This window comes from Leopardus geoffroyi, chromosome A3, assembly GCF_018350155.1.
Source record: "Leopardus geoffroyi isolate Oge1 chromosome A3, O.geoffroyi_Oge1_pat1.0, whole genome shotgun sequence".
In the NCBI taxonomy this organism is placed as follows: domain Eukaryota; kingdom Metazoa; phylum Chordata; class Mammalia; order Carnivora; family Felidae; genus Leopardus; species Leopardus geoffroyi.
The window spans coordinates 30,373,380-30,401,106 of record NC_059336.1 but is presented as its reverse complement, the minus strand read 5'-3'; the positions used below and the strand labels follow the sequence as shown (position 1 = coordinate 30,401,106).

At 54.1% G+C, this 27,727-nt stretch overlaps 1 protein-coding gene and 1 non-coding gene across 4 annotated transcripts; one reads left to right on the top strand and one right to left on the bottom strand.

The window, feature by feature from the left end:
- The first annotated feature begins 664 nt into the window (after window positions 1-664).
- On the top strand, window positions 665-24,102 carry SIGLEC1 (sialic acid binding Ig like lectin 1). Of its 3 annotated transcripts, XM_045445177.1 has the most exons (22): window positions 665-841; window positions 5,847-5,921; window positions 6,218-6,577; window positions 6,855-7,151; window positions 8,372-8,638; window positions 8,964-9,218; window positions 11,606-11,905; window positions 13,075-13,332; window positions 14,082-14,405; window positions 14,666-14,920; window positions 15,138-15,440; window positions 16,775-17,035; window positions 17,145-17,456; window positions 18,373-18,624; window positions 18,917-19,186; window positions 19,274-19,525; window positions 19,847-20,149; window positions 20,806-21,066; window positions 21,855-22,157; window positions 22,430-22,532; window positions 22,890-22,959; window positions 23,656-24,102. In XM_045445177.1, exons 2-22 carry the CDS (start codon window positions 5,873-5,875, stop codon window positions 23,800-23,802), a joined length of 5,202 nt encoding a protein of 1,733 aa, XP_045301133.1. In that variant the 5' UTR covers window positions 665-841; window positions 5,847-5,872; the 3' UTR covers window positions 23,803-24,102. The 3 variants fall into 3 exon arrangements, with proteins under 3 accessions (XP_045301133.1, XP_045301134.1, XP_045301132.1); XM_045445178.1 differs by lacking the exon at window positions 665-841 and having other exon boundaries at window positions 5,594-5,921; window positions 22,890-23,018; window positions 23,656-23,730; XM_045445176.1 differs by lacking the exon at window positions 665-841 and having other exon boundaries at window positions 5,596-5,921.
- Window positions 9,773-9,963, bottom strand: LOC123581801. The gene has a single exon (XR_006704029.1). It is a non-coding gene; the product is annotated as a U2 spliceosomal RNA (small nuclear RNA).
- Window positions 24,103-27,727: the final 3,625 nt, after the last annotated feature.

The following is a 27,727-nucleotide window of genomic DNA, read 5'->3' as shown; positions in this document are numbered from 1 at the left end:
GCTCCATATGTCGAATGTCTGGCACATAGTAGGCCATCAATAAACCTACATTAAAATAAAATAAACCTAGAATAAAAAACAATAACCAGACATGGTGGGGACTTTTCTTTTTTCTGCCTAAGTGGGAAGATGCTAAAATCACATGAAGGGGTGGTGGGGGTGTAGGACAGACAGTGAGGAAGAGAAGGTGAATCAGAGACACTTCTATGGTCTGAGGAGTATCCTGGAGGTTGGAGCCCCTGTGTCCCCCACAAGTAGGGCCTACTTGGAGGTTCTATCCCACCGGTAGCAGTGGGGCACTGAGAGGCTCCCAGGGCTTGGAGAGTCAATACTTGTGTCTGGGTATCCTGTAATGCTCCTTCACCCCAGGCCAGGCTTGCCTTCCTCCTGGTTGTCAGGAGGGATGCGTGTAGAAAGTTATCTTCCTCTTCTCTCGGACTCTCTGAAAAGGCCAAGTGGCCACAAAGAAGAGAATGGACACGGCTGGTAAGCAGGACCTCCCAATTTCCTGCTTTGCCTTAGAGGAGACACCAGCGTGGCCCCCGATCCCACTTCTGCTTGCTCACTACCCTAAGGGCCTTGCCAGGGTCCTTCCCCTGCCTAGGAGGTCTTTCCTGTCTTGATATTACGCAAGGCCTGCAGCTGCCTCCCTGACGAGCCTCCAGGCTGGGCAGTAGAGCTGAGGCTTTGGGAAAAGAGGAAGCAACCTCTGAGGCTGGATCTCCTCTCTTGGGGTGGCAGAGCCCTGGGAAGCCACCAGCACCACGAGCACCTGGCCTTCCTTCCTGTTCTCCTGTCCTGCCGTTCACCAGCCTTGCAGCCACTTCCCTCAGCGGAACAGGTATTCCCATCATTGGAATGCGGGAGGAGGTCTGGGAGAGGGGCGGGGCTGAGATTTGCTTGGGAGTCTTGGGGGTGGGTGCTGGACCGGAACCAACCCAAGCCCTAGATGCTAATCAAAGCTGCACTCATTACCCAAACCATTCCATGCCCCCAAATCTTCCCCAACCCCCATCCCAATCCCTATCCCAACCAACTTCCAGTCCTACCTCACCCCCAGTTCCACCCCAAACATTTCCTATGCATCATCTCCATCCAGCCTCGATCCTGACCTTCATCCTCCCCCAACCCATCACTCTCCTCCCCATGTCCACCCAATTCCATCCCACGTGGCAGCCAAACTTCTCCTTCACCCTGGCCCAGCTGCCGCCCAACCCTCATCTTGCCCTCATGGGAGCCCAGGCCCACTCACCTCCTTCATCACCACTTCTTCATCCAAGCAGGACTCCCAGCACTGTCTAGCACAGTTTCGGGAATGGGTGCTTGGGCTCTGAGCGTTTATAGCCAGATTGGCGAACGAGACGTGGGATTTCTACTGCCCATTTCAACCCGGTAGACCTCGTTTATGGATTATATGGCTTTCCAAGTGAAACCTTTGGCTTATATTTGGGGCTTTCCACTATTACGAAGATAACATACTCTGGAATTGCCCGTCTGTACCCTGATTTCCTATCTGGGGGGCAGAGCACTCCAGATGGCCGTGTCATCTCACTTCTCTCGTTCTCCAGCTTGATAGGGAAGTTAGGGAGGGGAGAGCCCTGGTGCTAGGAAACAGAAACTGAATCCTGCATAGCTGTCTGCAGTGAAATTACCTCTGCCCTTCTTTCTGGTGTCTGGGATATGAGGTCAGGGACTCAGGGCCCCAGCCAGCCCTCCCCAGTTGTCCTAGGACACTGGGTCTCACATAGGCTTTGCCACTCACTTGCTCTCACACAGGCAGCAAACGTGGGCACCCACCATGGGCCAGGCCACCTCAGCCCAACCATGATGCAACATATACCAATTTGGGGGGTGGGGATTTAAACCTTGTCTTCAGAGCACCCAAGACTTGGAGATACAAAGTGAACCTCAGGAACTTTCTGAAGTCTGGGGAACAATCCTCTCCCACGTGGCCACTGCTTAAATAAGGGGTTGTTTCAAGGCTGAGGGGCTCTGGTCCCCCAATACAGGACTCCCTTCCCCAGGACTGGCAACCACCCCCTTACCACCGGGGGGCGCAGGGTGCACACCAGGTGCCCAGCTCAATTCAAGCCCTAGGAGCACCTAACCTTAAGCAAGAGGTAGAGACAAAGGTCTTCTTTTCTGGGGTCTGTCTTGCCCCTTCTTTTTCCAGGAAGGCTCTCTGGGATGAGGCTGGTCTTTGGGGTGGAAGAGGTTGAGCCAACGAATTGCACTCTGATGGGTCTGATCTCTTGGGTATTGTAGCTGGGCCAAGTGCAGGTGACATCTCCATGCTGTGACTTGAGGTGGTTCTAGAAAGGGTCTTCTCACATGTTTCAAAAAGTCTCTGCTCCATTTAGGGGTCAGTAGGTCTAAAATCCCACCATTCCTCCTGTTGGTTCAGCATTGTCCTTTCCATGACCCCAAATGGGAACAGCAGGGGCACTGGAACCAACACGCCACTATCTTACTGATCGATGTCTCTGCTATAGTGGAGCTCACCCTCTTACCCAGTGTGGCTCTGGGCCCCAGACCCACACCTCCCCGCCACATGCCCAGTTCTGCCTTTCAGCCCAGCATCCAGGCCACAGCCACTGCCTGGGCCAGCATGAGCCTCTCCTGTGGCTAGGGACCAGGTATAGAGGGTGTGGGCACATCCTCCTGGGACAGGAGCAGGCCCAGGGCCACACAAAGAAAGAGGAGGAGACAGTCAGCCTCAGCAAATGATCAGACTTGTCTGCTGGAGCAGCCCAGCCAGGGGGCTGGGTCCCCTGAGAAACAATGTTCTTCCTGGCCTTCCCACATCTTTGCCTTTGCCACGCTCCCTGCCAGGATGCCCCTTGTCCCTTCACACTTGGCTAAGCACTGTCATTCTGACAGGCAATCCAGACCCCATCTAGGCCCTGGGTGTCTGCTGAGCGCCTCCCCAGGTGTGCCCCCTGGTAGCCCCCGAAATCAGTTGGGCCCCACCCTGCGGCTGATGGGCTGGGGGCTGGGAGATGTCATGAGTTTCCTGTCCCCAGTCCCAGCCTCCCCCCCCCCCCCCCCCCCCGCCAAGTCAGCATTTAGGACCAGGGAGGATTGCAAAGTTTGCAACATGAGTTTTTGTGTGCATGTTGTAAAATGTACTTAATATAAAACTTAACTGTCTTAACCACTTTTAAGTGTACAAATCAGTGGCATTAGGTACATTCACAATATTGTGTAACCATCACCACTTTCCATTTCCAGAAATGTTTCATCATCCAAAAAAGAGACTCTGTGTTCATTAAGCACTAACTCCCCACTCTCTCCTCCCCAGCCCCCCTCCTTGCTCCTTGTAACCTCTATTCTACTTTCTATCTCTTTGACTCTTCATACTCCAGGGACCTCATATAGGTAGAATCGCATAATATTTGTCCTTTTGTATCTGGCTGGTTTCACTTAGGATAATTTTTTGAGGTTCGCCCATGTTGTGACATATGTCAGACTTTCGTTCCTTTTTATGGTTGGATAATATTCTATCGTATGGATATACCACATCTCTTTTTTTTTTTTTTTCAACGTTTATTTATTTTTGGGACAGAGAGAGACAGAGCATGAACGGGGGAGGGGCAGAGAGAGAGGGAGACACAGAATCGGAAACAGGCTCCAGGCTCTGAGCCATCAGCCCAGAGCCCGACGGGGGGCTCGAACTCACGGACCGCGAGATCGTGACCTGGCTGAAGTCGGACGCTTAACCGACTGCGCCACCCAGACGCCCCTATACCACATCTCTTTTATCCATTCATCTGTTGATGGACACTTGGATTGTTTCTACCTTTTGGCTATTGTGAATAATGTGGCTATGAACATGAGTGTACAAGTATCTGTTTGAGTCCCCATTTTAAATTTTTTTGGGTAGATGCCTGGAAGTGGAATTGCTGGGCTTTTTGAGGAACCACCAAACGATTTTCCACAGGGGCTGCGCCATTTTACAGGGGCTGCGCCATTTTACATTCCACAGGGCCTGCGCCATTATTCCCACCAGCAGTGCACAGGGCTTCCAATTTCCCCACATCTTCATCTCCAGCAGCATTTATTATTTTCTGGTTGTGTTTGCCTGTTAGTAGCCATTCTAACGGGTGTGAAGTGTAGCTGATTGTGGTTTTAATTTGCATTTTCCTATTGCCTAATGATGTTGAGCATCAGGCTTCTTGGCCACTTGTGTATCATCTTTGGAGAAGTGTGTATTCAAGTCCTCAGCCCAGTTTCTGAATTTGGATTGTTTGGGGGTTTTGTTGTTGCTATTTTTGTTGAGTTGTCAGAGTTCTTTATATATTCTAGATATCAATCCCCTATCAGATATACGATTTGCAAATATTTTCTCCCATCTATGGCTGTCTTTTCACTCTCTTCATAGCGTCCTTTGATGGGCACACAAGTTTTCAAATTTGACCAAGTCCAATTTTTCTATTTTTTTCCTTCTGTTGCTTGTGTTTTGGTGTCATACTTGAGAAATCCTTGCCTGATCCTAGGTCATGGTGTTTTTCACCCATGTTTTCTTTTATCGTTTTACGGTTTTATAGTTTTAGTTATGAGTGTTTCTGGCATATCTCCCCACTCAGATTCATATCTTTGGCACTCTGTTTTTTAAATTTTTTTAATGCTTGTTCACTTTTTGAGAAAGAGAGAGACAGAGTGCGAGGAGGGGAGGGGCAGAGAGAGAGACACACGCAGAATCCGAAGCAGGCTCCAGGCTCTGAGTGTCAGCACACAGCGCAACACCAGGCTTGAACCCATGGACCATGAGATCATGAGCTGAGCTGAAGTCAGACACTTAACCAACCAAGTTACCCAGGCGCCCCTTCGTTGGTACTCTTTAGAGCCTCATTTCTAGCAGGGACTCTCGGTGGCAGAGAGCCCACCATCTTGTGCATGGTATACAGCAGACATTTAACTCATGTTTGCGGGATATGTGTTGTGCAGGGCTCTTGTGTCCTGTGCCCAGACTTGCCCAGCCTCCAACTCTAGGCCCCCAAGGACCACACCTCTCTCTTGCTCACCACTGCAAGGCCTAGGGGGCTCTGCACTCCTTCAGGGCACATGTCCTCAGCCCCAGCTCCTGAGAAGCGGGTGGTCACCAGCTTCCAAGGACGAGGCAAGCACAGAGGTAGCTGTGGGGCGGCCACAGGGACCCCGAAGGGCAAGTTTCAGCTAGAATCCACCTTCAAGCTGCACCCTGAAGACCGAATAAGGTTTCAACAGGCAGAGATCATTTGTGGTGGGGGCAGAGCTGGTCAGCTGGAGAGCCCGTGGGTAGATGGCAGTAGCCACAGGGTGCGTGTGTGGGGACCCGGGAATGGGAGCAGAATGGGGAGCAGGATGAGGACCTTTCGGGGATGTAAGTAAATCTTAAAGGCAGCACTTTGGAAAGTGTTCGGTCAAGCCCCACTACGGCCTACAGTTGGTAAGGCTGGTGGTAAGAAGACAAACTTCAAACCATCAATCTCACTGGGTTCCATCCTCTCTGGGCTCCAGTTCCTGTTGGGTTGGGTGGGGAAATGGGGGGGGGGAAGGGAGAAACAGATGTTCATCTGCTCTGGAGGAGTGTCCTTGAGGGGCTGGGAAAGCAGAACTTGGGGTGGGGCTGAGAGACGCACAGAGGGCTTTGTGGGGCATGTCACCAAGTGAAGGCATTCCCTGGTGCAGTCTGAGTCAGGAACGTGGGCTCCTGGCTCCCTGCCCTGCCCTCTCACTGGGTTGGTCAGCATAGCGTGTGGGGGACACAAGGCTGGACTCTCAGCAGGCCCTGAGGCTGAGGTGCCCCGAGTTTCCCTAGAAGGCCCCCGTATGCCCCACCAGCACAGTGTGCATCACCCTCTTAGGCACCAGAACTAGTGTCAAACCTGCCATGGACTACCTGATCCAGCTTCTCCAGTTGACCTCATCTATCTCAGCAGGTAAACTTTGCTGGCCTTCCCCATCTCACAGGGCCTGGCCTTGGTGAGTCGAGCCCTCCGTTGCCCGAGCAGACTGGACTGTGCCTGGTCACCGGTTTGTCTGCTGAAATTGAAGGAAGGCCCAGGGAGGCAGTGGCTGGTGGTGGGGGGGGGGGAGGGGGCATCCAGAGGGGTTGCTCCAAAGGTGCTTTGCTGGGGGCAGGGCAGGTTATGGGGACTCGTCTGGGGCAGATCTGAGGGCCCTGTGGTGGTCCCCGGCCTTCATCACTCTCCTCTCTGTCCCACCTCACCCTCAGGCCTGGCCTTGTGGGGTGTCTCCAGTCCCCAGGATGTGAAGGGTGTGGAGGGGTCCTGCCTCGTCATCCCCTGTGTCTTCAGCTTCCCAGCTGATGTGGAAGTGCCCCATGGCATCACAGCCATCTGGTACTACGACTACTCGGGCAAGAGGCAGGTGGTGAGCCACTCGGAGAACCCCAAGCTGGTGGAGGCACGCTTTCGTGGCCGCGCCCAGCTCTTGGGGCGCACTGAGCACAGGATATGCAGCCTGATGCTGAAGGACCTGCAGCCTAAGGATTCGGGCTCCTACAACTTCCGTTTTGAGATCAGTGATAGCAACCGCTGGTCAGATGTCAAAGGCACTGTGGTCACCGTGACAGGTGAGGGGCAGGGTGACCTAGCTACTGCCCGGAAGCATCTCCCAAGCTGCTCCTGGCCCCATTGGCTCACAGCCCCAATCCTGAGCCCACCAGCCCTGGCCTAAACCCAGCCCCACCTCTCCCTTGCATTCACCCTCAGTGGGGCTGGGGATAGAAAGCAGCCTCTCCTTCCTCTTAAAGGACCCTGCTCAGGTCTTGCCCCTCAGCTGGACTTTCTAGGGTGTTCGGCCTCATGTGTGGTGAAGAGGAGTCCTCAGCCTCTGGTCTTTGTCCTCAGAGAAGCCCGAGGAGCCCACGATCGCTTGGCCAGCGGAGCTTCGTGAAGGCATGGAGGCCAACTTCAACTGCTCCACTCCCTACGCGTGCCCGGAGGAGCAGATCAGCCTGCAGTGGCTAGGCCAGGACCCCGAGCGCTCCATCACTTCCAACCACCAGAAGCTCGAGCCCACGGGCATCAGCCACTTGGGGACCCTCCATATGCCCCTGTCCTGGCAGGACCATGGCCGGACCCTGCAATGCCAACTCTCGGTAGCCAAGCACAAGACTCAGGGCAAGATTCACCTCCAAGTGCAGTGTGAGTGTGCTAGGCGCCACTCCCTTGGTACTGAGGGCACATCTGTGGCTTCCCCAGCAGAAACCGTTCCCTCCTCCAGCCTGGGGAAACAGAGCCCTCACCCCCGAGGCAAAGCCAGACACGCTTGGACCTCCAGGGTCAGGCAGGGCGAGAGACACCGCTAAGCCCTTCTGAGTCACATTTAATGGCTTCCTTGTACCTTTTGTCCCTGAGGCCAGGTTGGGCAGAGAAGGGGAGACACAAAGAGCCAGAGAATTGGGGGTCAGGCAGCAAGGCCCCTGGGATTTATCCCAGCTCTGGAGGATGCACTGTGTGTGTGTGTGTGTGTGTGTGTGTGTGTGTGTGTGTAGGAGGCTTCACCCCTCTCCTGCCTAAGACTATTCAGACTCACGGTGATCAGGGTATTGCCCAGACACCACAAAGAGGTGGTGGATGAAAGCCTGAGTTTCTACCTGATTCTGCATCTTCCCGTCATGGTAAAACATGGCAGAGCCTGTTCTAGAACAACTGTTGTTCACAGGCACCAGGCTGCCTGGATCCATGAGGCACAGGAGCAAACGGGGCAAACTGGTCAAGTGACTTGCCCTGCGGAGCCTCCGTGTCCTCTGTTCAGGAGACTCACAGATCTCAAGGAACTGGTGTGGAAATTGCAGGAGTGCTTGGCACATACCGAGCACTCTAAAACATTAGCTGCTGTTATTTGCCTATTTACCTAGATTAAGCACTTGAACATATTAGCTTCTATTAGCATATTTACGTAGTGAGAGGCTTTGGAACAAGATTTATAGAAACACAATTGTTTTGTGTGGTTGGCACCTTCCTCACACATGGGCTAACCATTCTCAGAGCTCGTTTGACTCTGCCTTTGGACCCCTCCATTCGGTGTCTGGTCCTGTGCAGGCCACCTAAGCAGGCGGTATGATGCTCACGGTCCCCAAACAGAACAGAAGGCAATGGACGCTGTCACGAGGCAGAAAGCCGTGGAAGGCAGTGTAGGCTGGACGCTAGGCCAAGTGCTGAATTATCAAGCCCTCAGTGCAAAAGGAAGGAATCAGGACCTCCTTGCGAGTTGGGGGGCAGAGCCGGCCCTGACAGGGGAAGGGATGGGCCTGACCATTATCCGGATGGGGTTCCTTAGGGCGGAGGGTTGAGAGAGGAGAGAAGGGCTGCCATTGCCCTCCATGGGTTCCTCGCCTGATGCCCCCCATCATGACTTGCAGATGCCCCCAAGGGTGTGGAGATCCTTCTTAGCCCTTCAGGGCGGAACATCCTTCCAGGTGATCTGGTCATACTCACCTGCAAGGTGAACAGCAGCTACCCCGAGGTCAGTTCCATGCAGTGGGCCAAGGATGGGACACAGCTCAAAGTCCAGGGTCCTGTGCTGCAGTTGCCCCAGGTGGCCTGGGGTGATGCCGGTGTCTACACCTGCCAAGCTGGGAATGGCGTGGGCTCCACGGTGTCGCCCCCCGTCAGCCTCCACGTCTTTAGTGAGTCCTGGGTGAGCCTGGGTCTTGACCAGAGGGTGGGGGTGGGGATCCAGGCTACTGTTGCTGAAGGAAGCCAGGCCAAGGTGCCTCCTGGAATGCAGGCATGGAGTCCTAGCCCTGTATCAGGTGACAAGCCTTCCTGGCAGGGTGGGATGTCACGAGAACCCTTGTAAACAGGACAAAGAGATGCAGTGCCCATCCAGAAGGCTCTGCTGCAGAAGGGGCGTGATGCAGAACATGCAGGGGTTTACGCTGACTGGCTACAACCCCGGTGCCCTGGAAGTCAGCTGGGTATCCCCCCACGTGCCCCATGCTGCCCCCACAGCGGCTGAGGTCCAGGTGAGCCCAGCAGGCCCCGTCCTAGAGAACCAGACGGTGACACTGACCTGCAACACGCCCAAAGAAGCACCCAGCAAGCTGCGCTACAGCTGGTACAGGAACCACGTCTTGCTGGAGGACGCCCACAGCCACACCCTGCAGCTGCACTCGACCACCAGGGCCGATACCGGCTTCTACTTCTGCGAGGTGCACAATTCCTACGGCAGCCAGCGCTCTGGCCCCGTCAGCCTGGTGGTCAACCGTAAGTGGCAGGACAGGGGGGCACCGGATGCTGCCAGAGCCCGGTCAAAGGGCGGTCAAAGGGCGAGGGCCCCCACAGGAGGGTTAGGGTCCTGGGCCTGGTTGGCCTTGAGCTCGTGTCCCAGCTCCGCATAACCGGGCACGCTTTGACCTCTCTGGGCCTCAATTTCCTCCTTTTTTAGAATCCTTTCATTTTGAAACAAGTTAAGCTTGCGAAAAGTTGCAAGGAAAACACAAGGAATGACCACCTGCCTTTACCTTAGTGTCCCCATTTGTTAACAGTTTGGTACGTTCGCTCTCTCTCTTTAAATATATATGTGTATGTATATATATGTGCATACGCACAAGTATGCATATACGTGTGTATTACACACGTGCATATATACATATGTGTGCAAAAGTGTACACGCGTTTTCTATGTAAACATATATATGGGCATCCCATATGTATATACGCTGTATGTATAGACATCCACCAGTTGGGTGTCACCTATCTGTTAGCCACGAGCTTACATTCTTCTTTTCAATTTATTTTTAACTGTTACTTATTTATTTTTGTGTGTGCACCATTCCTGGAAGTGCTGCAATACCAGGTCGATGCGTGGAGTGGACGGAGCAAGCTCCTATTCCATCTCCCTGCTCCAAAAATCCGAGTAATATATTGTCCTCAGATAGAGGACGTATCAGATATTAAACTGACAAGAACAGAGACGACACCTGATCATAGCCAAAAGGCCGAGAGTCGATATTTTAAAAATTTTTAAAAATTTACATCCAGGGGCTCCTGGGTGGCTCAGTCGGTTAAGCGTCCGACTTCGGCTCAGGTCATGATCTCGTGGTTTGTGAGTTCGAGCCCTGTGTCGGGCTCTGTGCTGACAGCTCAGCGCCTGGAGCCTGCTTCAAATTCTGTGTCTCCTCCTCTTTCTGCCCCTCCCCTGCTCATGCTTTGTCTCTCTCTGTCTCTCAATAATGTATAAATGTTAAAAAGATGTTTTTTTTTTTTTAATTTACATCCAAGTTAGTTAACATAGAGTGTAATAACATATAGTGTAATAATGATTTTAGTGATTCATCACTCATCCAAACAAGCGTCCTCCTTAATGCCCCTTGCCCATTTAACCCATCCCCCCACCCAAAACCCTGCCAGCAACCCTCAGTTTGTTCTCTGCACTTAAGGTTCGTCTCTTATGGCTTGTCTCCCTCCCTGTTTTTTTATGTTATTTTTGCTTCCCCTCCTTTACGTTCATCTGTTTTGTATCTTAAATTCCACATATGAGTGAAAGCGTGATATTTGTCTGTCTCTGACTGACCTATTTCATTTAGCACAATACGCTCTAATTCCATCCACATTATTGTAAATGGCAAGATTTCATTCTTTTTATTGCTGTATTTATTTATCGTGTATACATATACCACATCTCTATCCATTCGTCAGTTGATGGACATTGGGCTCTTTCCATCTGTTGGCTATTGTTGACAGTGCTGCTCTAAACATTGGGGTTCATGTCCCCCTTCAAGAGAGCACCCCTGTATCCTTTGGATAAATACCTAGTAGTGCAATTGCTGGGTCATAGGGTAGTTCTGTTTTTAATTTTTTGAGGAACCTCCATACCGTTTTCCAGAGTGGCTGCACCAGTTCGCATATCTACACGTTTACATTCTCAGAATTGTAGATGATGTGCCTCTAGCCCTTAACTCCTCAGCGTGTATATCCAAAGGTCATTCTCATACATAACCACAGTACACTGATCACAGCCAAGCCATTTAATATTGATACAATTGATAGTATTGATAGACCAATATTTTTTAATCTACAGCCCATATTTGAATTTTACCAATTGACCCCATCATGTCCTTTATGGCAATTTTTTTTTTCTGGTCCAAGATCTAAGCCAGGATCTTGAATTTCATTCAGTTGTTAAGTCTCTCTATTCTCCCCTTTTAAAAAATATTTATTTTTGAGAGAGAGAGAGAGAGAGAGAGAGGCAGAGTGTGAGTGGGGGAGGATCACAGAGAGAGGGAGACACAGAATCCAAAGCAGGCTCCAGGCTCTGAGCTGTCAGCACAGAGCCCGACGCAGGGCTCGAACTCACAAACCGAGAGATCATGACCTGAGCCGTAATTGGTTGCTTAACAAACCGAGCCACCCAGGCACCCCCAGTCTTCCCATCTTTAAAGTGGGGCCCCTGATCCACATTCACAGGGTTGCCACACTTATTGGCCAAGAAGACAAAGTGATTTGCTCAGCCCAGGAACAAAAGTGTTCAACAGGCACTCAAGAGCTCTGGGGTTGCCCCTTCACAGGGCATTGTGGGACAAAGGAGGTGCAGGGTCAATCCAGGGATTGTCCCTGTCTGAGGATGACCATCACCCACCTGTCTCCACACAGACCCGCCCCTTGTGCCGGACCTAACTGCCTTCTTGGAGACGCAGGAGGGGCTGGTGAGCATCTTCCACTGCTCAGTGGTCAGCGAGCCCGTGGCCACCCTGGTGCTGTCACACAATGGCCTCATCCTGGCCTCCACCCCAGGGGAGGGGGACCACAGCTCGCGCTTCAGTGTCTTCTCCAACCCCAACTCCCTGAACCTGGAGATCCGAGACTTGCAGCCAGGCGACAGTGGGAAATACACGTGCTCAGCCACCAACTCCCTTGGGAATTCATCCTCCACCCTGGACTTCCAAGCCAAAGGTAAGACAGGCACAGGGAGGCTGGTGGAGGGAGCCTGAGGAGGAGGGCTGCTCTGATCTCTTCCTCCCAGGAGTCCAGAGTGCTCAGCTGAGGGGCTGACCAAGCTGTTTGGTAAAAAAAAAAATAATTAAAAAAAAATCACATCATGGGGTGCCTGGGTGGCGCAGTCGGTTAAGCGTCCGACTTCAGCCAGGTCACGATCTCGCGGTCGGTGAGTTCGAGCCCCACATCGGGCTCTGGGCTGATGACTCAGAGCCTGGAGCCTGTTTCCGATTCTGTGTCTCCCTCTCTCTCTGCCCCTCCCCCGTTCATACTCTGTCTCTCTCTGTCCCAAAAATAAATAAACGTTGAAAAAAAAAATTAAAAAAAAAAAAAATCACATCAAAGATCTGGACTATACCGTCATCCCAACCTGGGAGGTTCCTGAGGCCAAGGCAAAAGGGAAACATGGCAGGTGGCATTATTCCTTATGTACACATTTTGTCTCTGAACTTGAAGGGTCCTTGATATCCATCTGTTTTTTATGTATCAAATGTTTGGGGCAGGCTCTGTTAGGAGTCAGATGCAGGAGGGAAAATGGAAAAACAGGGGCTTCCACATCTTGAAGGATGTCCTGCCATTCCCTCCTGCTGGGGCCATGACAGACCGAGCTAATCGATCAAGCCAGGTTCTTTTTTTTTTTTTTTTTTAATTTTTTTTTTCAACGTTTATTTATTTTTGGGACAGAGAGAGACAGAGCATGAACGGGGGAGGGGCAGAGAGAGAGGGAGACACAGAATCGGAAACAGGCTCCAGGCTCTGAGCCATCAGCCCAGAGCCCGACGCGGGGCTCGAACTCACGGACCGCGAGATCGTGACCTGGCTGAAGTCGGACGCTTAACCGACTGCGCCACCCAGGCGCCCCCAAGCCAGGTTCTTGATGTAAGTCCGGGCTCTGGCTCCCAATCCTTCTCAACCATGCTGCAGCCAGCTACTACCCATGGATCAGAATCGGCATTCAAGGACAAACCCCCCTGATACCAAGAGGTTCACAGAGCTGATGCCGTGAAGCCCAGACCCGCCTGTAGTCATGTGGGGAGAGGTGAACCCTGGAGGCCTTCCTGCAGCAGGTGGCACGGAGCTGCCGGTGTGCGGGGGACCTGATCCTCCCTTACTCCCTCTTTTGCCAGTGGCCCACCTCCTCATCAGCCCCACAGCAGAAGTGGTAGAAGGGCAAGGAGTGACACTGAGCTGCAGGAGTGGTCTGAGCCCGACGCCTGACATCCGCTTCTCCTGGTACCGGAATGGAGCCCTGCTTTTCGAGGGGCCCAGCAGCAGCTTCCATCTCCCTGCGGCCTCCAGCACCGACACCGGCTCTTACTACTGTCAGGCCAAGGATGGCCACAGTGCCAGCGGCCCCTCTTCCTCCGCCATCCTCACTGTGCTCTGTGAGCGGTCTTCCCACCAGCCCCTGCCTGCCATGGGGAGGGTCAGCCCGCCAGCCACCCCCGCCTCCCTCAGGCCCTCCTGCTGCTGCCTTGCTCCAGGGTCTAGATCAGGAAGGCAGCCGCAGGTCTGCGAACCATAGAGCTCTCCACCCAGGGCTGAAATGTGGGGAACAAAGCTGGGGCTTTCTCTACCTCCCTACGTCCCACCCCCCCAACCCCAGCCCCTCTAGGGCCCCCTGCCTCTAGCCTCAAGTGCATCGTTGGCCAGCATGTCCAGGCTTTGTCCTCCTGGGCTGGGACCTTGGACACCATGCTTCCATATATGTGTACACACTCATAGGCTGTGCCCTCACAAACTCCCACAGTCACGAAGGCAGAACTTCTCAGCATAGGGACTGTGTCCTGTTAAGAGTGGGTGCCCCATGTTAGCCTGAGGGGCCAACCTTCAGTGTGTCAGAAGCACATGACGTTATGCTAGCCCATATGACAGCCTTGTCCAAGCTAGAAAAATGGCAATCCTTCCTCTGGGAAGACTCAGTATAGCACTATGGCATAGCTTAGCATGAGGGGCATGGGCTGCATTCCTCCTATCCCGGTTTGGTTGTCCTTGTGCAGTGCACAACCTACACAGCTGTTTATGGCAACTTTAAGCACATGCCTTTGTTTAGTGTGGCTAGCCAGCTTTGAGTGGACCTGTATGACCCTGGTGGAGGCCATGGGATGAATGCCTATGCTCTTCCTCCCTATAGATGCCCCACGCCAGCCCACACTCACTGCCCAGCTGGACCCTGACGCCGAAGGGGTTGGGGCTAGACGTCAAGGACTCCTCTTGTGCCGTGTGGACAGCAACCCCCCCGCCCAGCTGCGACTGCTCCACAGGGACCATGTTGTGGCCTCTTCTTCCCTGCCATTGGGCTGTGGGGGTTGTTCTCAGCACCTAAAGGTCACCAGAGCCCCCAACCTGCTGCGTGTGGAGATTCGTGACCCAGTGTTGGAGGATGAGGGTGTGTACCTGTGTGAGGCCAGCAATGCACTGGGCAACACCTCTGCCTCTGCAACCTTTGATGCCCAAGGTGAGTCATGGCAGGGAATGGGTGGCTCAGAAGCAGGGGCTGGTACTCGGGACCCTGCCACCCCTGGCTCCCCAAGGAGGGTCTATTAGCTGAAACCACCTCCATTCAGCAGCAGGAGCTTGCTTTGCTCCCCTGCCCCATGGGAAGCCCAGGGGGTCTCATTCCTGCCTTCTCCAGGCTGGGAGGCTGGACTCCGACCCCACGGGGGAAGTGGTCAGGGTAAAGCCTGTCTCAGCTGGCCCGTGCTGCCTGCTCTCCAGCCACTATTCTGGTCATCACACCGTCGCGCACGCTGCGAGAGGGCACCGCGGCCAACCTGACCTGCAGTGTGAACCGGGAGGCCAGCAGCCCTGCCAACTTCTCCTGGTTCCGGAATGGGGCGTTGTGGGCCCAAGGCCCCCTGGAGACCATGACTCTGCTGCCTGTGGCCAGAACAGATGCTGCCCTCTATGCCTGCCGCATTCTTACCGAGGCTGGGGCCCAGCTCTCCACCCCAGTGGTCCTGAGTGTGCTCTGTGAGTGACGGGCAAGGGCAGAGTTGGGTACTCAGGGGGTGAGGGAGTGGTCAGTGGGAGGGAACAGGGTAGGGTTGGGTTTGGGGGGGTCAGAGCGTGGCTGGGGAGTGGACAAGGGCAGGTCTGACCTGTGTGTGTGGAGGGGGAGGGGCACACAGGGGCAGCTGGACTGTGGTGAGTTGTACTGGGGGTGGCCTGACCTCCTTCCTGTCTGCAGATCCCCCAGAACCTCCAAAGCTGTCAGCCCTCCTGGATGTGGGCGAGGGCCATGTAGCTGTGTTCATTTGCACTGTGGACAGTCGCCCTGTGGCCCAGCTGGCCCTGTTCCATGGGGAGCGCCTCCTGGCCACCAGCCTGGGGCCCCTGCTCCCACACCATGGCCGCCTCCAGGTCAAAGCCACAGCCAACTCCCTGAAGCTAGAGGTCCGAGACTTGAACTTGGAGGACTCCGGAAGCTACCGATGTGAGGCCACAAATGCCCTTGGATCCACCAATAGCTCCCTCTTCTTTCAGGTCCAAGGTGAGTTTCAGTTCTCTAAAGACGTGGTAGATCCCCTGGGGGCTGTTCTAGCCAGACTTTGGGCTCGGTCATGTGGATTCTGTGCAGAGATGTGAGTCTTTTCCAGGTTAAGGGAGTTTCTAGCTACCCAGCAGGCTTCCCTTTGTCTCCAGCCAGATATTTTCACCTGTAATAACTGTGCTAACCACTAGGGGGCAGTGGCAATTGCATAAGGTGGCCTGCTTGGTTGGAACGCTTCTGTTAGAAACTTCTTTTATAATAACATAATTTTGTTACATAATAAGAATTTTCATACAAAACTGAAGACACGTATACTATGCATACATGTGCGTAATGTATGTGTGTGAATATGAATATGCACATGCATGTATACGTAGAAATATATACACATACACATTAATATACATGTATTCTTCTGTAAAAATCCTCCCTAAGTGAATAAGCCAAGAAAGAGGAAAGTTAATACCCATAAGGCTGCAAAGGCCAAGGAAAAAAACACCCTTTTTTTCTCCCACGATGACAAACATCAATTTTCAAGCATTGTCCTTAGGCTTTGGTTCTATATGTCTTTTCTTATTTATCATACCCATTTCACTGGAAGAGACACTGAGGGTCAGAGTTTCAGGAGCTTGCTCATGGTCACATGACTAGCTAGCTCTGGATTGATTTGGTTCTGATTCCAGGCACAGACTGTGCTCCCACCACTCCAGCTACCCCACCTCCTTGCTCCTCACCCCAGCCTCGTCCTGCCTGGGACCCAGGGGGCACCCGGACAGCCCTTTGCTTGGTCCTCCCAGTTCGTGGGCTCTCATGACTTGGAGCCTGGGTGCAGAGCAGGCCTGGAGAGGACTCAAGACCACATAGTGGCTAACTTTCCCTCCAAGTCCTCGGCCACCCATGCTGGGTCCAGATCAGTATCAGGACCAGGCCCTTGGCGCGGCCTAAACCCCTCCCATTTCAGTGCTTCAGGGGGTCAAACGAGCATTTGCCAAGAGCTAACATGTGCAGGTGCTGTGCCTGGCACTGGGTTACAGGTCATATAGGCTGGGCCCGCACTAGGCTCACCTTCTGGTAGGTGAGATATGACTGACAGAACAAAACTGTGGCTCAAGGTGGTAGGTGGTAAAGGCCGGGATAGACCCAGTGCAGGGGAGTTGGCAACAGGACAGGAGGAGGCATGGAGCTGAACTGGGGCCCTTGGTGGTGGTGTGGTAGGTAGGCTATGGCTCCTGGACATAGGATTGAGGTCATGCTGTCCTGGTGTGCACATACATCCTTAGACTGTGGGAGGGTATGGTGGAGAGCCCTCACCTGCTCTTGGTTTCTCCCCACAGGAGCCTGGGTCCAGGTGTCACCATCGCCCGAGCTCCGGGAGGGCCAGGCTGTGGTCTTGAGATGCCAGGTGCCCACAGGGGTCCTGGAGGGGACCTCATACCTCTGGTATCGGGATGGCCAGCCCCTCCCGGAGTCGAACTTGGCCACACTCCACTTTGCAGCCATTACTGTGAGTCAAGCTGGGGCGTACCATTGCCAAGCCCAGTCTCCAGGCTCAGCCACCACGAGCCAGGCCGCCCCTGTCATCCTCCACGTGTCCTGTAAGCTTTCATCCTGTCCATGTTTCTTGGGGGCTGAAGGAAACAAGGGCACAGCTAGGGGAGGGGTTGGGGGAGCCCAGGTGCCCTGACCACTCCCCACCTCCTGTAGATGCCCCTCGCCAGGCCACGCTCACCACCCTGATGGACTCAGGCCCTGGGCGACTGGGCCTCCTCCTGTGCCGTGTGAACAGTGACCCTCCAGCCCAGCTGCGACTGCTCCACGGGGACCACCTCGTGGCTTCTACCCTACAAGGTGTGGGGGAACTTGCAAGCAGCTCTCTGCGACTGCAGGTGGCTGTGGCCCCCAACACCCTACGCCTGGAGATCCACAATGCGGCGCTGGAGGATGAGGGCATCTACACCTGCCAGGCCACCAACACCTTGGGCCAGACCTCAGCCTCTGCCAACTTCGATGCCCAGGGTCAGTGTGGGGATGTGAGTGTGTGCATGGATGACTCCTTTAAGAGAGGAGAGGAGGCTGGAGAGGGTTCTGGAAGCCTGAGGCACAGCAGGTGGGCTGAACATAAGGACTGTCTCCATTCCCACCCCCCCTTTAAGGGCAGCAATTTCCAGACTTGGGTTTCATGGAAGAACCTGCTTTATTTTTTCATTTTTAAAACATTTTTATTTTGAGAGAGAGAGAGAGAGAGAGAGAGAGAGAATCACAAGCAGGCTCCACGCTATCAGTGCAGAGCCCGACATGGGACTCAATGTCACAAACCGTGAGATCGTGACCTGAGCTGAAATCAAGAGTCAGACGCTTAACCGACTGAGCTGCCCAGGCACCTGGAAGAGTCTTTTTTAAAAACAGAAGTTTGCAGGGGTGCCTGGGTGGCTCAGTCAGTTAAGTGTTCGACTTCGGCTCGTGTTCTCACAGTTCGTGGGTTCAAGCCCCATGTCAGGCTCTGTGCTGACAACTCAGAGCCTGGAGCCTGCTTCGGATTCTGTGTCTCCCTCTCTCTCTGCCCCTCCCCCACTCGTGCTATGTGTGTGTCTCTCTCTCAAAGATAAATAAAACATTAAAAAAACAAACAGAAAGAAGGTTGCCTGATGTCCAGAGGATAAAGCTAATCAAGAGAAAGGAGGAAACACCACGGGACAGGGGAGCCTTCTCCCATGTGCCCCCCACCAGGATCAGGGAGGGCTCAGGGCACTCCAGGGCTCTACAGAGCTCTGCCTGGGACCACAAGAGAGGGCGAGCTGTTTCCCAAGCTCGACCTTGAGCCTCGTTTACAGGCGGGCCACCTGTGCCTCTCAGAAGCTGACATGGAGACAGGTGGCTGGCTTACCCAGCTTCACAACTCTCCAGCGTCCCCCCTGCCCTTCTCTCTCCCCAGCTGTGAGTGTGCAGGTGTGGCCCAAGGCCATCGTGCAGGAAGGGCAGCTGGTGAACCTGACCTGTCTTGTGTGGACCACCAACCAGACCCAGCTCACCTACATATGGTACCAGGATGGGCAGCAGCGCCCAGGGGCCCACTCCATCCTTCTGCCCAATGTCACAGTCACGGATGCTGCCTCCTACCGCTGTGGTGTGCTGAAGCCTGGCCGGGCACCCCGCCTCTCCAGACCCGTCATTCTGGATGTCCTCTGTGAGTCTGGTTGGATGCAGGGTGGGGCAACAAGGGATCAGGGCATGGCCAGAGTCCCACAGATGTCCAACCCAGAAACAGTCCCCATCTGTCCGATGAAGCCCAGAACAAGGAACACTGAGTTGAGGGTGAGAGGAGATAGGTTCTCTCTGGGCAGTGGAGCAGGGGCCATAGATTGGGTAATCGGGGGCCCTTGGGGTAGGGAGCCAGGGCCCTCCTGGTTTTGAATGCCACCCGCCAATTAGCCTCCCGGCTGCAGTCCTCTGAACTGTTTCCTTTGGTGTCCCTGTAGACGCACCCCGCAGCCTGCGCCTGACCTACCTCCTCGAGAGCCGTGGTGGACGGCTGGCCCTGGTACTGTGTACTGTGGACAGCCACCCAGCCGCCCAGCTGGCCCTCAGGCACGCTGGCCGCCTCCTGGCCTCCTCGACCACAGCCTCTGTCCCCAACACCCTGCGTCTGGAGCTGTGGGAGCCCCGGCCCAGCGATGAGGGTCTCTACAGTTGCTCTGCCCACAGTCCTCTGGGCCAGGCCAATGCATCCCTGGAACTGCGGCTAGAAGGTGAGGCAGGGCATGCCAAGCCCACCAGGGGAGGGACCGGCTGTGGGATCCGCCTGGGCCTAGCTAACCCCGCTCTCCTTGGTACAGGTGTGCAGGTGAACCTGTCTCCATCAGCTGCTGTGCCCGAGGGGGCCCCCGTCACGGTGACCTGTAAAGACCCTGCTGCGCACCCACCCACTCTCTATGCCTGGTACCACAACAGCCGTTGGCTGCAGGAGGGCCCAGCTGCCTCTCTCTCGATCCCAGCAGCTACACGGGCTCATGCGGGTGCCTACACCTGCCAGGTCCGGGATGCCCAGGGCACACGCAGCTCCCGGCCCACAGCCCTGCAAGTCCACTGTGAGCAGGGGTCCTTGGCTAGGGGTGCCGAGGATGAGGGCGGGCGGAGGGCACTTCTGGGCCTTCGTAGGGGTGGACACAGGACTGCAGTGGACCTTGGATTGGGCACTTGGGAAAAGAAGGACACAGGTGGTGAGAAAAGAGACCCTAGGGTCGTGTGAACCCTGCCTGGAGGAGTCTGTCCACAAGACTCCTGAGAACTTGTCACTTCTAGGAAGTGACCATTTGTCCAGAGGCTTCAGCCTCACCAGTGCCAGGCAGGTAGGCCATGGTACAGGGTTTCTTAACAAGGCCTCCAACTATGTCTTATTCTGCCACCAGATGCCCCTCGGGATGTTGTCCTGTCGTCGTTTCAGGACTCGAGGGCGAGCCCCATGACCGTGGTACAGTGCACCGTGGACAGCGAGCCACCTGCTGAGCTCGCCCTGTCCCGTGATGGCAAAGTTCTGGCCACCAGCCATGGGGTTGACGGCTTGGCATCGGGGACAGGCCATATCCAGGTGGCCCGCAATGCCCTGCGGCTGCAGGTGCAAGAGGTACCCTCAGGTGACAAGGACATCTATGTGTGCACAGCCCACAACTTCCTGGGTTCAGTCAACACCACAGGGCAGCTGCAGGCAGAAGGTGAGTGGGAGAAGGGGGAGGGGAAGGGGCGCAGCGGGGCTATGTGTCTGTGAGGGCTGGAGCTCTTGCAAGAGGGGGCAGGCTGACCACAATGGGTGGATCTAGCCATGCCCCATCTGATGGAAGAGAAACAGCTCTCCTGGAGGCAGGTGCCCAGTCTGAAGGGGAGAGACAGCCTTGCCCTTGGAGAGCCCCCTACGAGGGTGGAGCTGTAGCTGTGCCAAGGGGACCTTGGATGCGGGCAAGGCATAACCCCACCGTCACAGAACCCAACTTGGGGTGGGGGCACAGGCCTGCCCTGGGGAAGCTGGGGTGGGAAGAGAGACACAAGCTCTACCTTCAGGGATGAGGTGGAGCCCTACCTTTGGGGAGTCCAACCTGAGAGCAGAACACAACCTCATCCATCGGAAAGTCTGGTTTGTTAAGAGAGACACACAGCCCTGTCCTGGAGGTCCCCAGTGCGAGGATAAGAGACAGCCTTGTTCTCAGAGATCTCAGTCTTATGGGAGAGACACGGTCTCACCTTTGAGAGCCCCAAATCAGAACGGACCTTCCCATAATGCACAGAAGGCTCTCAGATGCCCAGATCCTACCCAGAGGCTCCAGCTCCCACAGGCCTGCTGATCCCTGATGACCTCCTGGTCCTCGGCCCGCAGGTGCACGTGTGGTGGCCGAGCCAGGGCTGGACGTGCCTGAGGGTGCACCGCTGAACCTGAGCTGTCACCTCCCTGGTGGTCCTGGGCCCATGGGCAACTCCACCTTCGCTTGGTTCTGGAATGGCCAGCGACTGCACGTGAAGCCTGGACCCACCCTTGCCTTCACCCACGTGGCCCGTGCCCAAGCTGGGGTGTACCACTGCCGGGCCCAACACCCCAGTGGGACCACAACCTCTGCTCCAGTCATGCTCCGGGTGCTATGTGAGTATGACCCCCCTCCCCGCGCCCCCCCCCCTGCCACCTCAGTCTGTCCACACCTCACATGCCCACCTCAGGTCTTCCTTCTCTTCTGTCTGCAAAGAGCAAAGACCTTGCAGGTATGGAGTCCCGGGTGGGAGGACTCCTGCTCACTGATTGTGTGATCTTGGGTACCCATGCCTTGGTTTCCTCATGCATGACGTATCAGTCCCCTCACCCCGCGAGGAGCATAGGAGATACGGCACGCAGAGTGCCCGGCATGCAATAGGCCCTCATCAGCCTTGGTCCCTTACTCCATTCCTCATGAAGGCGCCATGCTGTCAGTCCGATATGGCTGTACTAACAAGCCACTCCAAAACATAGAGCGTAAAATGACAGCCATTTTATTTGCTCACAGTTCCGTGGGTCAGAAATGGGGGCCGGGCTGAGCTGAAGCTAGACAGCCTAGGATGGCTTCATCCTCATGGTTGGCAGGGGCTTCATCCAGGGGCTGGCTGCTGGCCAGGCCGCCACACGTTGTCCAGCATGCTGGCCCGGGCTTCCCACGTGACTGTGTTCGCAGGAGGGCAGAAGCTGCGAGGCCCCTTGAGGTCTAGCCCTGAAGTCACATAAAGCCCCTTCTGCTTTCTAGTGGTCAAAGCAAGTCACAGACCAAGGAGTGGTGGTGGGCGGGGGGCGGGGGGGGGGTGGGTCGGCTCTACCTCTTAATGGGAAGAGCAGCAAAGTCATCTTGCCCGGGTACAGGGAGGGGAGGATTTGCGGCCATCATCACACTCCCTGTATTCCCATAGACCCTCCCACGATGCCCACCATGACGGTCTTTGTGGAGCCGGAGGGGGGCATCCAGGGCATCTTGGACTGCCGAGTGGACAGCGAGCCCCTAGCCAGCCTGAGCCTCCACCTCGGCAGTAGGCTGGTGGCCTCCAGCCAGGCCTGGGGTGCTCCTGCAGAGCCACACATCCGTGTCACGGCCACTGCCAATGTCTTGAGGGTGGACATGGAGGAGCTGAGGCCCAGCGACCAGGGGGAATACGTGTGCTCTGCCTCCAACGCCCTGGGCTCTGCGTCCGCCTCCACCTACTTTGGAACCAGAGGTAGGTGGGGCGTCCGTCTCCCAGGCCCCTCTGCACAGAGGCCCAGCTCTCAGGTCCAAAGGCTTCCTTCTGAGGTCTTCCCTGAATCCCTTCTGCTGTAATCAGTTTGTCTGACTAGTCCAGACTGGTTGCCTGAAGCACCTTTGCATGGAGGGGGCTTCTGAGATAAAGTGAAAGCTAGAATAGTTTTCGTCTTTGGGGAGTCACCTTGGGAGGGAGGATTGGAGGCCTGGAGTCATAGGTGCCACCTCAGCCTCACCCTTGTGTTCCAGCTCTGCACCGCCTGAGTCTGTTCCAGAAGCTACTCTGGGTCCTGGGGCTGCTGGTGGGCCTCCTCTTCCTGTTGTTGGGCCTGGGGGCCTTCTACGCCTGGAGGTGGGTTCAGACCTGGGGGTGGATGGGGTCACCTCGTCCTCCCCGTTGCCCCCCAACATTCCCTCGTGTCATTCCTACCAAATTCACAGGCTCCATACTCTCCAGCCTGTCTCTCTTTCTCCCACTGCTCCAAATTTGGGAATCACTTCTAGAATCCTCTTTATATCCATCTTGCTATGGTTTTCTTCTTTCTTTATCTGGACCCTGTCTGTGTAAAGAAAGTGCTGGGAAGGAAGAAAGGTAAGGCACCCCACTGCCCTGTGCAGGGAGCAGTCTGGGGCTAAGCACTGGGGGTCGGGAGAGGGAGGGGAGGCAGGGGGAGGGGAGAGACCCTCTGAGTCCACTCTTGCGTTGCAGGAGGCCTTTTCGTAAGGCGAGCGTGGGTGAGAATTTGGTTGAGATGGATTCTCAGAAGGAGACAGCACAGGTATCCATTCACCATGTGGGCACAAGCAGACACAATGCCTAACTAACCCACAGCGCAAGGTTGGCACCTAGAGACCGCAGTCATATACAGGATGGCCCCTGGGGCTAGGGAGAGAATATGGAGAACCCAGGGACCCCTGAGAAGATAGGGGAGCCACATTCTGACTGGGGCCCACAGCAGTCGCGGGTTTGCTCACTGGGCACTTCTTTGGGCATACCGTAGGCCAGCGTGACTGGTTCTCTATGGGACCTGCTGGCTGGGTGACTGGGGCAGACCTTCTGAACTTAGCAGCATCACCTCCACATCCAAGACACCTCTTGGAACACAGAACCCCACCTGTGTTTTGGGGTCTCTCTTTCCCACTCCTGAGTCTGCCGATCACCTGGGCAGGGGTGAAAGTCTGTTTTCCCTTCCCTGTGACATATCCCCTCTGTAGATAATCCATTTGGTGGGCCAGGGCTCGTAGCCTCATGGCCAGCCAGACACATGCTCACCAATCCCCTTGGGATCCCTACACATGGCTTGAGGTCTGGGGGACCGCCCACCAGAGTTAGAGGTCAGGTGATGACCGCTCCCAGAGTCCTCATGTGACCAGGGTTTTCTCTGAGGGAAGCTCAGTGGTCCTGATGCAGCCACATGTGGGACCTTGTCCTGTGCTCCACCCCTGAGCTGACCTGTAGCATTGCCTACCCTCAGGAGGAGGAGGTCACCAGAATCTGCAATGACGCAGGCTTCGTGAACAAGGTAGCACTGAGTCCTGCCTACCTCTGTGAAAACAATTCTGCAACATCTGACTTTCTGAGACCTGGCTCCAAACCTCTTGCCAAGAAAAATGGGCAATGATAGGTGAAGGGGCACCCTAATCTACCCAAGAGGTGCTGACCCCCGAGGACTCTGAGGAGAAACGGACTGGTCATGTTGTCAACTTCTCTGTTCCTTTTCCCTGGATCTCATCTTTCCTTTTCTCTTCCAATGGACTGCCCCGCACATATTTTCCCCCAAGCCCACTGTGGACTTTTTGGATGGATTAGAAAAGAAATGAATCTTTCTACATCCTCACAGACTGGCCTAAGCACTCTGTATTGGCTAGAATAGAAGTTAGGCTGCTGTAATAAGAGACCAAATACAGTAACTTCAACATGAGGGAACCTTCTTTTTCTTTCCCATACGAGTCTGGGTATGCTATGGTAGTTTAAGGTGTTGGAACTCTGGATCCGTCTATCTTATTTTTCTCCATCCCTAAAATGTTACCTTTGGTTGTAAGGTTCACGGTGGCCCCACTCTGTTCACACACAAGAAGGAGAAAAAGTGGACATTGCAGGCACATACCTTCCCATTGTGGACACAGCCCAGAAGTTGCTTGTCACTTCCACTCACTTCCCATCAGCTAGAGTTTAGTCACATGGCTGCCCCAAGCTGCAAAGGATTCTGGGAAATACTGTTTTTATTCTATTTCCAAAGGACTCCCAACCATGGACTCATCCCTGAGACTTCTAACATTGGTGACAATGCCTCCAGCAGGCCTCGTTTTTAGTGTCCTACCCAAGGCCAGGATGTGTCCCTGGTCATTCTGTCCATGGGCTTCCCAGAGGAGTTAGTCCCTCTCACATATCAAGACTGAGGAAATCAAGAGGTTTTGGTGATCCCTAGGGAGAGGGCATGCAGGCAATTCAGTTGCCTGAGCAGGCATTTCATCAGGCCCCTGGAAGAGATGCCCCCATTCGTACCTCCAGGGAGAGTGGAGAGCATTCTCGATTCTACTCTAGGTGCATTCCTCTCCATGATCACATGAGCTCACTCGCTCTTCTTGGAAGCTTGTGTGCCCAGGGCTTTCAGGTTGAATGAGGGTCACAAAGAAGGTATAAGTTGCTCCATGAAGTCAGTGCATGAGAGGAGCCAGTTCTTGGGTGGGCTATTGACTCCCCTCATAGCCTGGTGGCAGACGGTAAGAGGCGCAAAGACCTCCCCTGGAATTTGAGCTGAGAAACATGGAGAGTAGTGGGGAGTTGTCATCGGGCGCTAACAGGTTGGGGAAGAAACTGGAGGCCAGGTAAGCTCCATGTAGCCACAGCTGGAAGCTTCCTGGTCCCAGGTTCTAGTCCTTGTAATGCATGATTGCCAGACTCTTCCTGGGGGCCTGTCTGGCATGTCCTCCCAATAAACATCCATCCTGTGACATAACTGGAGTGAGTCTCTTTCTCGCAACCCAAACTGCTGCACTGGAACACAAGATCCAAATGTGAATCTCTTTCTGGGAGACTGTCTGACGGAGGGGGCCGGCAAGTGCAAATTACATGACATTTACCACAGGCTACCTTACGCTCAAGCGCTTTGCGCCCTTTCCTGCTCCTTAAGGCTCTGGGCGCTGCTCACGTGTCCACGTGAGTCCAGATGCCCAGCACCTCACTTGGCATGCAGTAGGTGAACACTTAGTAAGCACTGGTTTTTCTACACTGTTGTCAAGTGAGAGGGTGGAAAATGTGCACTAAATCCAGAGGTGGGACAGAGGGAGAGCAAGCCAAATGCAGCCGGATGTTTTTGGGCTGTCTGGGGAAGAGAGGGTAAGGGGAGGACTGTTTCTGTGCACCTCCAAGGGGATAGGTCCATCTGGGATTGGAAGGTCCTCAGAGGGGTTAGTTGTCCACCCCCAGAGGTCTGAGGCACCTCAAGACTTTAAAAATAAACTTCTAATTCAAGTGACCCACATACAGAAAACTGTAAACTTAATGACTTTTCCAAAAAGGTACACACACATGTAAACAGCACCCAGAGCAAGAAACAGACCATTGCCAGCTCCCCAGAGTCTCCCTTCAGCCCCCTCCCAGGGGCAACCAACCAGAAGGTAGCTACTGTCCTAATATCTAACACCATAGATTTGATTGGCCTGTTTTCGAACTTTATATAAATGGAGTCCTATAGAATACATGACGACTTCAGAAAACTGTCTGACATTATCTGTGACAGCTAAAATACTCTTCCCTATGATCCTGAAATTCCATCCCTGGGCATTTATGCAAAAGGACTAAGGGTTTACATCCACTGTGAGACTTGTACGAGAATGTTTATGGTCACCCTGTTCTGGGTCACTCTTCAGAATGAGTCTTGTTTACAGACGGTGTGTGTCACCCATTACGTGAGCACTTACAAAGATTTAACTCTTACTGGTTCGCCTCCTTCCCTGGATACTCCCCAATGGCCCTGTGGAGAGTGACTCTGGCAAGTCCCTTGGGAAATCATCTTTCCCACAGTCGCACTTCTAGGATCCCTCTTCCTCCACTGTGGTTCAATGGTCCCACCCCCTCCTCTGCGACCTCAAATATAAATAGTGCTCTGAGATTTCAACAGAAAATTCCTCAGATATACTTGGACATAGCTCATCTGGGTTTGGGAGGCATCCACTTTGCAAGGATGACTCCAATCCCCACATGGCTCTTAGGCTACATGCCCACCTTGTTTTATTAGCACTGACTGTGTGCCTTGGCCTGTGCCAGGCACTAAATAAAGGCATAGTCCCAGACCCCATGGAGCTCAGGGTCTGGGGGAGACAGACAAGGAAATGGACAACCACACTGCTGTGTGATATATGATGCAGGGAGAAGTATATGCAGGGGACAGCAACCCAGGCTTTGGGTCAGGAAGAACCCCTTGACAAGGAGGCACCAAAGCCTAGGTCTGTAGTGGGAATAGAAGCTCACCAGTTCACTGGTTTCTTGCCAGAGAGGAGAGGATCTTGCCTTCTCACCCTGATGTCCACATTGAAGTCTCCCCTCCGTGTTCAGAGTGTGGCTACTCTGGGAGTCTACTCTGCAATCCTGGCCCCCAGCTCATTTAGGGCTCAAGCCGCCTCTAAGCCCTACCAGGCCCTGCCAGGCTGCACACTTGGTGTTGTCCTCTCTCTGTGATCTCTGGGGCTTTCTTAGTTGCCTCTTTCTTCTTCCTCTTCAGGACCCCTTTACCAGGGTTAGGACTGTATCTCCACAATTTCCCCTTTCTCAGGATCTACATTTGTTTTGGAATCTCTAGGTGTGCTCCTGGTTCGAGATGGAAGCCTAGGTCCCTCTGTCCACCCCGATTCTTCCCCAAATCCTCCCCAAGAGAAGTGATAGCAAAAATGGACCCAGGGTATGACAGGATGCCTTGCTTTCTGCCCCCCTGGCTCATCCAGGAGGATCAGGGAGTTCTGTGCTGCAAGGGGCGGGGGGCTCTGTCACTGTCAGCACCCGTGGTGACCCTATTTCATCACCCACAGAGGGAGGGCTTGATGCCTCTCCAGCCTGTCCACACTAGAGCTTCCAGTGTGACCAAAGCCATCTAAGTCTATATTAGGTCTGGTTCCCCAAAATGAGGTTTCAGAGGCAAGCGAAGTAAGGCTGTGCTCCAAGGGGAAACTAGTAAAAGGATGAAGGCAGGAAGCTAAGGATACATGCACATAAATGTCCACAGCAGCATTTTTGGTAACATCTCAAAACTAGGAACAACCCTAACTAATGTCCAGCAACAGTAGAATCAATGGGGAAAACAGATGTTACATTCACACAACTGGATGCTATTTATCAATGGAAATAGCTGAACTAAAGCCACACACAACAGGCTGAGTACATTTCACAAACTGAAAAATATTTGCGACTCATATTCCAGACAAAAGATTAATACCTCTTATATATAAAGAGTTCCTTCAAGTTGTTAAGAGAAAGACCAACAGCTCAATACAAACATGAGCCAAGGATGTGAACAGGCAATTCAGGGTATAGGAAATACAAATGACTCT